We start from the raw sequence: 14,125 nt of genomic DNA on the forward strand, positions 1-14,125 counted from the left end.
TCCTATCACAGCGGGCACTGGGCGTCTACACAGGCTATGACAGACCCCCCAAAACAGCTCTCCATTAATCACACCTTCTGGCAAAATTCCTTGCACCCTTATTTCTTTCTTTGCTAGAAATAATTATACCTGAACAGAAATGTAGGTGCAATCGGCTAAATATCTGGTAATGAACGACTGCACTGCGCAGAGGTAGGGTCGCCGAATATTCAGTCTGCATTTCCCAGGTCCAACATTTGGGGGGGCTGTAATGCTGCCCCTGATTCTTTTCATTTACCCACTCCATCCTTCTCATTATGGGGAGCGCCGGTCCCAGTCTTACCTTCCTCGCCTCCAACATGCGGATGAGCTGCAATGATATCTGGGTAAAAGGCGGCCGCTCATAGGGACGATCCCTCCAGCACTGACGCATCAGCTCATACCTGAAACAAACCCACTTCATCAGATAAGACCCCGCACCCAGAGCAGCACATCGGAAGACGAGTGGCGCCGTGTCTTCACTTACACTTCGTCGTCGCAGTTCCGGGGTTTTTCCATCCTGTAGCCCTGCGGTAATTTTTCATAGAGCTCCGCACAGGTCATTCCACAGTATGGCGTCCCACCTGGAAACATATATGACCGAAGGTTAGAAATGTGCTGGTTCTTATAGCATTGGAGCAGCGGAGCGTCCAACATCGAAGCTAGGACCCCCAATAAGTAGAAATACTTCCATTCTGATATGAGGTTTTCAAAATTGCACATCCCCTTTAATTCTCTGGACTTTATAATCATAGGTACACTTTTAAAGGAAATGTCTCATGGATATGATTTCGCTGCATTTATTAGATTTCCTTTAGTAGAAAAGAAATAAGTTTTTAAAAACTTGTAATTTTTTAACCCATCTCCGTAGGCGGCGATATTGGAGACCCCCACATCCTTCCTGTATCGAGAGTGCAGAAGACATAGATTAATATGGTGTCCAGAAAGTGAAGAGAATCGAGAGCGGCAGGGGATCTGCAGACAGGATCTTATCTGTGGGTAGAGTGATACTTTCCTGCCTCAAACTTCCCCAACCTCTTCTGATAATGAAATAACTCTGCGTCTTCTCTCCCAGTCTATAAAGCTTAGCTGACGTGCAATCTGCACAAAACAGGAGGAACTGTCTCCATATTTATCAGTGTGAAAACTATTTCAACTTTTTTATATATATATTATATCAAAATTTGTACAATAATCTTCTGTTTATAAAACAAACAAACTGCTTTCAATATTCTATTTCCCTGTAGATGAAACAAAGAAAAGATTCTTCACTTACCTAAACTGACAATCTCCCAGAGGAGGACCCCAAAGGACCAGCTGTGACGGTAAAGCGAGAAACACATGTTACCGACCTGCTGAAAGAGCTCCGGCCGCGGTATGAACACTTCTATAGCTGGCACTTACACGTCACTCTTTGTAGTATACACACTGTAATTGAGGGACTCGATGGCCATCCATCGCACCGGGAGACGACCCTGAGGAATGGAAACCATCAATAGTAGAACAAACAAACTACACAGACAAAATAATTCCTCCACTTTTCTATTTTTTTCCGTTCCGGTGGCATTTAGTTATCGCATCACTGTGTGCAGCTGCCAATGGAAAAACTCCCATTACCCTTTACACCTGATACTGTCCGGTCACCTAGTGTAAGAAAAGTAACATCTTCCCTGGAGTATGGAATAGCTAAACTGTTAGGGGATGTCTGTGCAACCAGCAGAATAGTGAGTGCAGCTCTGGAGTATAATACAGGATGTAACTCAGGATCAGTAATGTAATGTATGTACACAGTGACTGCACCAGCAGAATAGTGAGTGCAGCTCTGGGGTATAATACAGGATGTAACTCAGGATCAGTAATGTAATGTGTGTACACAGTGACTGCACCAGCAGAATAGTGAGTGCAGCTCTGGGGTATAATACAGGATGTAACTCAGGATCAGTAATGTAATGTATGTACACAGTGACTGCACCAGCAGAATAGTGAGTGCAGCTCTGGAGTATAATACAGGATGTAACTCAGGATCAGTAATGTAATATATGTACACAGTGACTGCACCAGCAGAATAGTGAGTGCAGCTCTGGAGTATAATACAGGATGTAACTCAGGATCAGTATTGTAATGTATGCACACAGTAAATGCACCAGCAGAATAGTGATTGCAGCTCTGGAGTATAATCAGAATGTAACTCAGAATCAGTAATGTAATGTATGTACACAGTGACTGTATCAGCAGAATAGTGAGTGCAGCTCTGGAGTATAATACAAGATGGAACTCAGGATCAGTAATGTAATGTATGTACACAGTGACTGCACCAGCAGAATAGTGATTGCAGCTCTGGAGTATAATCAGAATGTAACTCAGGATCAGTAATGTAATGTATGTACACAGTGACTGTATCAGCAGAATAGTGAGTGCAGCTCTGGAGTATAATACAAGATGGAACTCGGGATCAGTAATGTAATGTATGTACACAGTGACTGTATCAGCAGAATAGTGAGTGCAGCTCTGGAGTATAATACAAGATGTAACTCAGGATCAGTACAGGATCATTAATGTAATGTATGTACACATTGACTGCACCAGCAGAATAGTGAGTGCAGCAGCTCTGGACTATAATACAGGATGGAACTCGGGATCAGTAATGTAATGTGTGTACACAGTGACTGCACCAGCAGAATAGTGAGTGCAGCTCTGGGGTATAATACAGGATGTAACTCAGGATGAGTAATGTAATGTATGTTCACAGTGACGGCACCAGCAGAATAGTGAGTGCAGCTCTGGGGTATAATACAGGATGTAACTCAGGATGAGTAATGTAATGTATGTACACAGTGACTGCACCAGCAGAATAGTGAGTGCAGCTCTGGGGTATTATACAGGATGTAACTCAGGGTCAGTAATGTAATGTATGTACACAGTGACTGCACCAGCAGAATAGTGAGTGCAGCTCTGGGGTATAATACAGGATGTAACTCAGGATGAGTAATGTAATGTATGTACACAGTGACTGCAAAAGCAGAATAGTGAGTGCAGCTCTGGAGTATAATACAGGATGTAACTCAGGATCAGTAATGTAATTATTACTGTATTACTGGCATAACCTGCAGTTGCATTAGTTTATAGGTTTCCTTACATCAGTCCCGTCGTTTACATCACTTACCATCGTCTTCTTCACATAAACCTCTTCTCCTCTTGAAAGCCCAAAATCTGCAATCTTAGCAGCCATATTTTCCCCAACAAGAATGTTTCTGGCCGCTAGATCCCTATGAATAAACTAAGAAAACAACAAAGATAAAGTACAGACATAATCACCTCTCTATAGCACTGTTCATCCTGATCTGCCTTCTACATGAACATCATTCCAGACCAACAGGATAGTGACATTCATACAAGCAGCTGACATAAGGAAAGGGGCAGGGAGGAATGTAGCTGCATTATACAGCAGGTTCAGTGTCGTGCTGGGTCTGTGGAAAGCTGGGTGATATGTCCAATGATCTCCCATTAGCGGTGGTCGCCCAGTATATGTAGCTATTGCTGCTGAGAAGGACAACCACCATCATCGTCTCTCACCTGCTTCTCGCTCAGGTACTGCATGCCTTTTGCTACATCTGAGGCGAACTGCAGGAGCTGCTGGGAGGTCAAGGTGGACGCCGTCCCGTGCTCCTTGGCGAAGGCAGGATCCGTCTCCAGGACTCGGCTTTTTCGTAAGTAATCCAGCAGATTCCCAAACGGGGCAAATTCAGTGGCGATATAGAGGTATCCTACAAGACAGGGGAGCAAAGCATCAGGAGAGAAGAATGAATGGATGCTCTACACCGTAAATATGGCACAGAAGGCGAGATGGCGGCTGGCTCTACAGCGTGCGTTACCTCTGTTCTCACAAGCTCCCAACAGATTGATGATATTTGGGTGATGCCCCAGCTTACATAGGACTTCCAGCTCTCCAGCAAAGTCTCTGTGGTCGTTCTCCGATGCAAATTCTTAAAAAAAAAAGGGACAGCAATAATGGAGGGCACTGTACTGCTTAAGGAAAGTGCCCCTGACTGGGGTGCCTTTCCTCCCCTCCCCTTAGGGTTGATTGAGCTGGCCCACCCACGTTGTTTTGGGGCAGGTTTATGTTGTAGGGCCAATGGGATCAGGAAGGGGTTTGTGCAGCCCCTTCCTGTAGTTATATAGCACCAGTCACCAGGCCGCCCTCCCTCTTTCTCATGGCAGCTGATCCTGGAAGTGCTTGTCGAGCACTGTCTGGCGGTATTATGGCAGACCCTCTTTTGGAGGCCCTGCGATTGCGTGTGCTGCAAGAGGGAGAGTCCTGGCTGCAGAGTTTCCTGGCGGGGATTGACACTCACCTGGGATCCCCACGGGCTGCGGCTTCTCTGGGGGCACCTGGTCTTGGTGGGGCTTCACCGCGGTCGGGTCCCACTGCCGCCGCGGTGATACAGGAGGATCAGACGGCGGTGGTGGGGGTGAGTGGAGGCAGACGGTCCGGGCGTCGATCCCGCCCTCCATTAAGATTGCGAGACGCCTCGCCGCCGCTAGCTGGGGTTTCCCGGCGGCGCGCGGCTAGGCGGAAGTCGCCGCCCCCGGACTTCCGGTCCCGGGACACAGATCGTGCAGTGGCGCCTGCACGTGGGGCACAGAGGCGCGGGTCCAGGGTTAGGGAGGCTGAGGGTCCCAGGCACGTGAGCAGCATAGCGGCGGTGATTGTGAGGGATCAGGGCCAGTCGTCACGGGGGAGTAATTTAGTGGGAGACGTGGGATCAATAATGGGAGGGAGGCAAAGTGCGTCCTCCTCTGGGTCACCTGAGGACCAGGTTATTGAGCAGCCCATTGCGCCCAGGGTGGAGGAACGGAGGAGGGGCAGCGTTTCCCAGATTGCTGTGGCGGGCGTTCAGGCGTCCTCGCCGCTCGTTGGTTTGTGTGTGCCGAGCACTACAGTGCTTGCTCCTGCGCCGCAGGGAGGTGGTGTTCCGGGGGATGCTGGTCTGGGCCAGGCTTCGGCTACTGCCGTAGCTGGTGAGGGCAGGGAGACTTCCGTGGCTGCTTCAAGGGCTGACTACTCCCCGAAAGGGAGGAGAGGCAGGCGTAGACGCCGGGGATCCTCCTCCTCCTCTTCCACTTACTCATCATCCCCGCAGCCGCGTCGGCATGGGCACCACGCATCGCAGCGTCGCCATAAGAAACCTAGGCACTCTGGCCGCAGAGCGTCCTCTTGCGGTCGTCATCGCCCCCGGTCCTCGAGACGTGGCTCTCCATCTTCATTGTCAGAGGTGTCCAGCGCGTCTGTGAGTCCCGAGCGGATCCGTGGCCCTCCTCCCGAGCGTCGGGAGTCGAGGGCTCGATCAAGGGCTCTCAGCCTGGTCGAGACGGGCGCGACTCCCGAGGCTACGAGTCACGGCATCAACGTTCTGGCGGGTCGTCCGGGAGCCGGAGTTCCTCCATCTATGGGAGTCCCTCCTCCAACGGTGCATCCGGGTGAGTTTTCCCTGTCGGGATCTTCAAGTGTGGATAATGCAGCTATGATATCTGTCTTGCGGACGTTGTTAGGGCAATTGCCCCCTACGGCTGGTTCAGCAGCGGAGTGTCAAAAGGTGGATTCCCCGTTAGCGGGGGTGTACAAGGATACCATGTTTTGTGGGGTTAGTGCGCTAGGGTCGCACATTGATGATGATACCAAAAAGAAGATTTGGAGTAATGACTATATTGATATTTGGTCGCTGGTCTCGGTGGATCAGCACACCGTGGATAAAGAAAGAAGGCCGGGTGAGAGGTTTTCAGAGAGAGTGCGTCCCAAAGTGGCTAAGACAATGAATAATTGGTTGCAAGCTTTCGCCGTACTGGGTTGCATTATGGGGCTGAAGCACCCGAGCCGCTGCTCCGAGCTGTTTATTTATCAGGATATGATTTACAATTCATATAAGGCTCATGGTGGTTCAGCTTGGTGGAGGTACGATGAGGAATTCAGGAGGCGGTTAGCCCTTCACCCGGAGATTGGCTGGGGGGTGAAGGCGACTGAGGTGTGGCTGCGCCTTATGATGACGCAGAAGCAGTATCCCTTACCGTCAGCGGCTGCTGGACAAGGATCAACAGGTTCCGGTTCAGTGGTCGTGCGGAGACCGGGTACCTGTTGGTTGTTCAATGAGGGACATTGTCGGTTTTACGGCCTCTGCAAATTCCGACATGAATGTTCGGCTTGTGGAGGATCCCATCCGGCGTCCAGGTGTTCCCGCCCTGCGGGAAAGCTGCCAGTCAAGCCGCAGCAAACTGAAAGGAAAGACGCCGGTGAACGTGGTCACAATGGAGCCTTGGTTAGACCGTTATCATAATAAGGAGGCTGCGGGTATGCTGCGTTTTGGTTTTTCAGAAGGTTTTTCATCCCTTTTAAATTGCATAGGTCCCCCGGTTTTGCGTCAAACTTGAAGTCTGCTCGGGAACACCCAGAGGTCCTGGTGGCGAAAGTGCAGAAGGAGGTAGCGTTGGGTAGAATGGCTGGTCCATTTGTTTCCCTGCCTTTTCAGGATTTTAGAGTATCACCTTTGGGAGTGGTGCCAAAGAAAGACCCAGGTTCCTTTCGTTTGATTCACCACTTGTCTCACCCGAAGGGGTCTTCGGTGAATGATGGTATTTCCCCTGAGGATGCATCAGTCTCGTATGCATCTTTTGACAGGGCTGTGGCTTTGGTCAGGGACGCGGGTAAAGGAGCATGGTTGGCGAAGTCTGATATTGATTCGGCGTTTCGTTTGCTGCCGGTGCACCCGGACTGCTTTCATTTGTTAGGTTGTCAGGTAGAAGGTGAGTTCTATTTTGATATGTGTCTTCCCATGGGATGTTCTATTTCATGCTATTATTTTGAACTTTTTAGTTCATTTTTGGAGTGGGTAGTGAGGTGGGAGTCTGGAATGAGGTCTGTCACTCATTACTTGGATGATTTCCTTTTTGTCGGCCCCGAGGACTCGGAGGTGTGCGGCACTTTGCTTGCGACTTTCACGTCTATTGTGCGGACGTTTGGTGTACCTTTGTCACCAGAAAAGACCATCGGTCCGGTTCAAACCTTGTCGTTTTTAGGCATTGAAATTGATACAGTGGCAATGGTGTATCAATTGCCAGGCGACAAGATTCAGAAGTTGGTCTCGTTGATTGAGGGCTTCATGTCTGTTCGGAAGGTTACACTGTTGCAGATGCAATCACTGTTGGGGTTGTTGGTCTTTGCGAGCAGAGTCATGCCGGTAGGTAGGGCATTTTCACGTCGGTTGTCGTTGGCTACGAAAGGGGCCTCTAGCCCGCACCACAGGGTGCGGGTGACGAGGGCCATGAAGGCGGATTTGGAGGTATGGCTCTCCTTTTTGCAAACCTTCAATGGGCATACTTGCTTTATGTTACCGTGCCGGACGGCACAGGATTTGTCCTTGTTTACGTCAGTGGATGGAGTCGCTGGTTTCACGTCAGGCTTTGGGAACCGTCGGTGTCGTGAGTCTTGGCCGGATTTTTGGATCAGGTCGGGTTTTGGTCATGACAGGACACTGTGCGAGATTTTTTCAATTGTCGTATTGATTGAGTTGTGGGGCTATTTGCTGTGCAATCAGGAGATTCAATGGAAGACAATTAATCCAGGGGTGTCTCGCTGTCTCAATCATATGTCGTCTAGGTCTCCTCCGGTCTTGGGCCTTCTTCGTCGGTTGGCTTTGCTCTGTTTGAAATTCAATATTTGGCTTCGGGCTCAATTGGTACAAGGCCCCGATGTTTTGTTGCTTAACTTTTCCGATTCCTCTGATTTGCAGGTTTCCACGGTCCCTGGTCTCAATGCCCTTCCGGAAGTTTTCAGCTGCCCGCGGATTCTGTGGGATGCGGTCGGGAACAGTTGATGTCCCTCGTCCGTTCCTCTGTGTCCCAGTCGACGTGGAGAGCATATGGTAAGGCGTGGACGGAATGGTGTCAGTTGGCTGGTTGCAGACTTGTTCAGTCAAGTGAGGCTTTGAGATTGCAAGTCACGGTTGAGTACTTGTGTCAGTTACATAGTAAAGGTTTATCAGGCACGTCGGCACAGCAACGCTTGTCCGGCATTGCTTTTCATTTTCAGTTATTGGGTTGGTCTGATGTTACGAAATGTTTCATAGTCCGGCAGGCTATGAAGGGTTGGAGGAGGGTTCAGCCTAGCAACGAGTGTAGGCGCCCGGTGTCCCTTGCCCTCCTTGGTCAACTCATAGGTATTGCAGGTGACGTGTGCAGTTCGGCGTTCGAGGCGGCCCTTCTGTCCGCCGCTTTTGGATTGGCATTTTTTGGGGCCTTAAGGATAGGGGAGTTGGTTCCACGTTCAAAGTTTGATTCGGGGTGTGGGTTGCGGTTTGAGGATTTGGTTTTCTTGGAAGAGTCCGTGCGAGTGAGAATATGTAAGTCGAAGACTGATCCTTTGGGTAGGGGTTCCTGGGTTTTGCTGCGTGCTTCCAGATTCTCGTTATGCCCGGTTGCTTTGCTTCGGTCGTATGTAGCTGTTAGGGCCGGAGGTAAATTTTTCTTTGCGCATGCAGATGGTGTGCCTTTAACGAGGTATCAATTTCAGGCCGTATTTAATAGATGCTTGAAGAGGTTAGGAGTTCCAGCTGGTGAGTATGGCACTCATTCTTTTCGCATTGGGGCGGCTACGGAAGCGGCAAAGGAGGGTCTTCCTGATGTCGAAGTTCAAAGGATTGGGAGGTGGAAGTCAGCATGCTTTGCTCGTTATATTCGTCCGGATTTGTTATATTAACAATTTCTTTTCCCGCAGATTCCGTCAGACCGACTGTATGGTTGCTGGGACATTCCTACATCTTCTGGGCGGCGCAACGAGCCGAGTGTCGCCCGGGTGGACGGCACCTTGGATTTCGGGACGTAGCGTTCATGTGGAAAGGCATTAGGGGCCTGCAGTGGCCGCAAGTTTTACCGGAGGTGGTCTCAATTGCAAGGGGAGCTCGGGGGCCGAGCATCCTGGTGCTACATGCGGGGGGCAACGATCTTTGCTCGTACAAGGTGGCGGAGCTCCTGACTATGATGCGGGCTGATATGGAACGTTTTCATAGTTTTTTCCAGGAACTGGTGCTAGTTTGGTCAGAGACTGTCCCGAGGGCGGTGTGGCAAGGGGCCCGAGATGGTATGGCAGTTGAACGCTCAAGGAGGTCAATCAATGCCCGTATCTCTAAGTTCGTGGGTGAGAAGTTCGGTGTGGTTGTTCGTCATAGACAACTGGAAGGAAATAACAGTGCTCTGCTAAGGCCTGACGGGGTGCATTTGAACGACATCGGGCTCGATATTTTTTTATCCGGTTTGCAGGATGGGGTAGAGCAAGCTTTGCTATTGATGGGTGGGAGTCGGAGTCCTGTTTAGAAAACAGGATCCTCCGTGGCGGTGTAAGAAGGAATGGCACAAAGCTACGGCTCGCTGGCTGACTTGCCTGCGAATACAGAGCAGGGCATTTGCGGCGAGCGCGGTTTAAGAGAAGCTAAGTGCCTCTAAATTGATTGTTTGAAATACATTCAATAAAGCTGTGACCGACCTTCACCCATCATTTGTTTTCCGAGTTTGATTTATTAATGGTTAAGTGGGGTAGAGGAAATGCTGTGGGGTTTTTAGCCCTGAGTCACAACAGTCTGGAGGGCACTGTACTGCTTAAGGAAAGTGCCCCTGACTGGGGTGCCTTTCCTCCCCTCCTCTTAGGGTTAATTGAGCTGGCCCACCCACGTTGTTTTGGGGCAGGTTTAGTGTTGTAGGGCCAATGGGATCAGGAAGGGGTTAGTGCAGCCCCTTCCTGTAGTTATATAGCACCAGTCACCAGGCCGCCCTCCCTCTTTCTCATGGCAGCTGATCCTGGAAGTGCTTGTCCCACCCTCCCTCCCTTTTGTTTTGATTGTTTAATAATGTTCATTCTGTTTTGTTTTTGTAGTTTCAAGTCACAGCGGTGTAAGAAGGAATGGCACAAAGCTACGGCTCGCTGGCTGACTTGCCTGCGAATACAGAGCAGGGCATTTGCGGCGAGCGCGGTTTAAGAGAAGCTAAGTGCCTCTAAATTGGTTGTTTGAAATACATTCAATAAAGCTGTGACCGACCTTCACCCATCATTTGTTTTCCGAGTTTGATTTATTAATGGTTAAGTGGGGTAGAGGAAATGCTATGGGGTTTTTAGCCCTGAGTCACAACAGTCCAGATTTTACAGATCTCTGCTGACTGTCAATGAAAGAAAGCATTTTATTCACATTCAGCCCAGTCCTGCGCACAATGCACTAGACATGATGTAACTGCCGAATTCTGAGTGCAGCTCTGGATGTGACTAATGCATAACAGCAGAATACTGTATGTAGTTGTTGATATGAAGTATGCTTCAGACGTAATGTAACTGCAGAATACCGGATTCAACTCCAGATGTGACTAATGCATTAGATATTTTATCACTGTAGAATTCTGAGTTTAGCTCTGGATGTGACTAGTGTATACTATAACAGGCTACTGAGTGCAGCTCAAAATGTAATTAATACATAAGACATGATGCAATAGCAGAATACTGGATTCATCTCCAGATGTTACTAATGCATTAGATATGAGGAAAGCGCAGAATGTTGAATGCAGCTCCGGATGTGACTAATGCATAAGACATACTATAGCAGAATACTGAGTGCAGCGCTCAGTGTAACTAATGCATATAACATGATGCAACAGCAGAATACTGAGTACAGCTCTAGATGCAACTAATGCATTAGATATGATATAAATGCAGAATTCCAGATTCAGCCCTGAATGTGACTAATGCATTAGATAAGAAACAGCAGAATTCTGAGTTCAGCTCTGGATGTGAGTAATGCATGCTATAACAGATTACTGAGTTAATCTCTGAAGGTAATTAATACATAGGACATGATGTAACAGCAGAATACTGGATTCAGCTCTGGATGTGACTAATGCATTAGATATGATGTAACAGCAGAATACGGAGTTCAGCTCTGGAGCATAATAGCTAATGTAATTCTCGCTCAATAGAGGATAATTATAAGTGTATATTATAAAATTGTTTTTAAAGGGGAATGTACATTGTGGCTCCATGGGTATCAGTGCATGTAAACTCCCCTGATCCTCATCATGTGGATGTAACAATCCCGTCTTCTCGCGGACACACTGCAGACCTACAGTCCGGTATTTCTGGTAATCACTTCCTTACCTTTGAGCATCTTGATGGCAGCGTTCATCCGTACGCCATCTTTTTTAATCATGGCCTTAATAACTTGACCAAAGTTCCCTTCTCCTATCACATCTTCAAACTTGATGTCGGCCCAGTCCAGGATGGGGTATGAGAAGGGCTCGGTCTGGGGTCTCGGCCGCCGGGTGAGGGTCAGCGTCCCCGAACTGAACTGCAGGATGGTTTCTTCTCCCTTAGAAGTGAGTGATTCACAAGTATCATTATCAGCACTGCAATATGTCTGAATATGAGGTCAGTAAAGCTATTGCCCTCTGTTATCAGCCAGTTATGTTAATCACGTTCCCATGTTGTGAGATACAAACTTGTTTGATATTTTTCCTATTGTTACAGATTCGTCAAATCTTAAATGGAAAACAACCCTAAAGTCTGTCATTCAGAAAACATCTCCAACGTGGAAATGTATTTTATCCTTTAGCCTAAATTTCCTAGTCTACCAACACGAAATCAGTTACTATTCATAATACCGGTTTCGTATGGGACATTTGGCCTGACTATGGCCGTGCCCTCTCTTAGGCAGCTGTCCGTAACGACCCAGTAAATCTGACATCGGAGGGGTCACTTACAGATCCGGAATTATACGTGAACATTCTCCTGCGATGGAAAAAATTCTTTTTGATGCAGAAAAGAGCGAGAAGCGCGACGATAATGGTGAAACACGTGACGGACACAGAGCCGATGATCGCCAGGATGAGCTGCTGCCCAGAATTGGAGGCTTTGAAACTCCGGACCTCCTCACTGGTGGCCATGACGGGGGGCTCTGCGGAGATAAAGGGGCGTTTACTGCAAAATTACTAAACAAAAGGAATTACAAACACAGACTGAGGAAAGGAGATGAAAAGACTACTGGTAGATTATTTATTTTAATAGTAATGTTTAATAAATAACAGGTGTCTTACGTACATTGTTAGATGATATTATTATGTATCAGACTATGATGATAACTAGAAGCAGTAATGTTGTGTTTGTCCCTGATACGATTATCTTTCATTTATGAATATTAATAACGACACAAGAATCAGTAATAGTAATTAAAAGTCCTTCTGTTCTTAAGAAAAGAGAAGAGGATTTTTAATAGTAAGTAAATTGCAAAGTTGCTTGTCAATTGTTTACATTAAATAAGATGAGACAAACCCTTTATTGTTATTAGCACTAATAGTAGCTTTAATATTAGTGGTGGTAGTATCAATATAAGTATCAGCATTCATATCAGTAATAGTAGTATCAGTATGCACTTCACCATATTTTCGGTCCAAATGCGATCGCACAAAAAATTGGATTGCACTCGGACCAATGTTATTCTATGGGGCCGTGAACATGTCTGATGATCGGTTCGGTGTGTGGGGAAAAAAAAATCACAACATGCATGATTTGCATCCGGTATTTGGATCACACTCAGCCATACAAGTGAATGAGTTCATGGAAACCATCAGACTGCACTTGGATGACTTCTGAGTTCAGTCTGATTTCCACAGACAGAATGGAGGAGATGGAGAAATTGTTTTTTTCCATCTTCTCCTCATCCAAGACTCTGATCACACCCCCTGATTACACCACTGATTACACCCCTGATCACACCCCCTGATCACACCCCTGACCACACTTCTGATTTCCACCACTGATCACACTCCTGATTTACACTCCTGATCACACTCCTGATCCTATCCCTGATTACATCCCTGATTACACTCCTGATTACACTCCTGATCACACCCCTGATCACACCCCTGATCACACCCCTGATCACACCCCTGATTACACTCCTGATCACACCCCTGATTACATCCCTGATTACACTCCTGATTACACTCCTGATCACACCCATGATCACACTCCTGATTACACTCCTGATTACACTCCTGATTACACTCCTGATCACACCCATGATCACACTCCTGATTTACACTCCTGATCACACTCCTGATCAAATCCCTGATTACACTCCTGATCACACCCATGATCACACTCCTGATTTACACTACTGATCACACCCTTGATTACAGTCCTGATCACACTCCTGATCACACTCCTGATCACACCCATGATCACACCCATGATCACACCCATGATTTACACTCCTGATCACATCCCTGATTACATCCCTGATTACACTCCTGATCACACCCATGATCACACTCCTGATTTACAATCCTGATCACATCCCTGATTACATCCCTGATTACACTCCTGATCACACCCATGATCACAATCCTGAACATACCCTTGATCACCCCCCGATCACACCCCTGATCAGAGTATGACTTGCATAATCTGCCTGATACTCTCAAATGAAAGAATATGCGACCGTCTGCACCTGCTTTTGCAGCAGTAGCATTGGTGTTAGTTGTATTAATGGCAGTAATACTTGTGTTAGTAACAGAAGTATTAATACATCCATTAGTAATACAAACCAGACAGCACAATTACCATCGCTGTATGTGGCTGCCGTCACAATGTGGCTCCATTCTCCGGGGACTCTAGAGTTCGCTCGGACTCTGAACTGGTACAGGGTGCTGGTGTTCAGGCCGCTGATGATGTGCCAGGTCTGGTTGTGGCCCTCTGTGTCTGCCCACTGCTGTCCCCCGGGAGCCCCCAGCCTCCGGCTCTCCACCGTATATTTAATGATCCCTCCATTAGGATCATCGGGGGGGGACCAGATCAGCTTCATGCTATCCCTGGACAGCGGGTCGGCGTGGACATCCTTGGGGGGTGACGGACCTGTGGACACAATAGATGTAGTAGATAAACGGAAAGAAAGCAAAGAACCTACAGGAAAAGCTGAGGATGAAGACTCCATGGTCTAAGTCACTTATCACTCACAGCTGAGAGTTTGTTACAGTGTCTCAATGAAGGCAAGAGCCAGCACCTTGTGCAAGACCTGGATGTCTG

General features: G+C 47.8%; 1 protein-coding gene and 1 long non-coding RNA gene across 2 annotated transcripts in view; one reads left to right on the plus strand and one right to left on the minus strand.

Annotated features, from left to right (window-relative positions):
• The window catches only part of TIE1 (tyrosine kinase with immunoglobulin like and EGF like domains 1), a 32,463-nt gene that overhangs the window by 460 nt on the left and 17,878 nt on the right, over positions 1–14,125 (minus strand). Inside the window, exons 13-22 of the mRNA XM_073544530.1 lie at positions 13,664–13,954; positions 11,803–11,996; positions 11,201–11,411; positions 3,891–4,001; positions 3,592–3,782; positions 3,182–3,295; positions 1,423–1,493; positions 1,295–1,335; positions 506–602; positions 323–422 (exon numbers count right to left, since the gene is read on the minus strand). Coding sequence (XP_073400631.1) covers positions 323–422; positions 506–602; positions 1,295–1,335; positions 1,423–1,493; positions 3,182–3,295; positions 3,592–3,782; positions 3,891–4,001; positions 11,201–11,411; positions 11,803–11,996; positions 13,664–13,954 — 1,421 coding nt within the window. The remainder of the gene's footprint in view (positions 1–322; positions 423–505; positions 603–1,294; positions 1,336–1,422; positions 1,494–3,181; positions 3,296–3,591; positions 3,783–3,890; positions 4,002–11,200; positions 11,412–11,802; positions 11,997–13,663; positions 13,955–14,125) is intronic.
• On the plus strand, positions 416–11,814 carry LOC141048690 (uncharacterized). Its single transcript, XR_012220112.1, has 3 exons — positions 416–1,013; positions 1,266–1,393; positions 11,570–11,814. It is a non-coding gene; the product is annotated as an uncharacterized lncRNA (long non-coding RNA).

Source organism: Dendrobates tinctorius, unplaced genomic scaffold (assembly GCF_039654945.1).
Source record: "Dendrobates tinctorius isolate UK_male_01 unplaced genomic scaffold, ASM3965494v1 ptg000138l, whole genome shotgun sequence".
In the NCBI taxonomy this organism is placed as follows: Eukaryota; Metazoa; Chordata; class Amphibia; order Anura; family Dendrobatidae; genus Dendrobates; species Dendrobates tinctorius.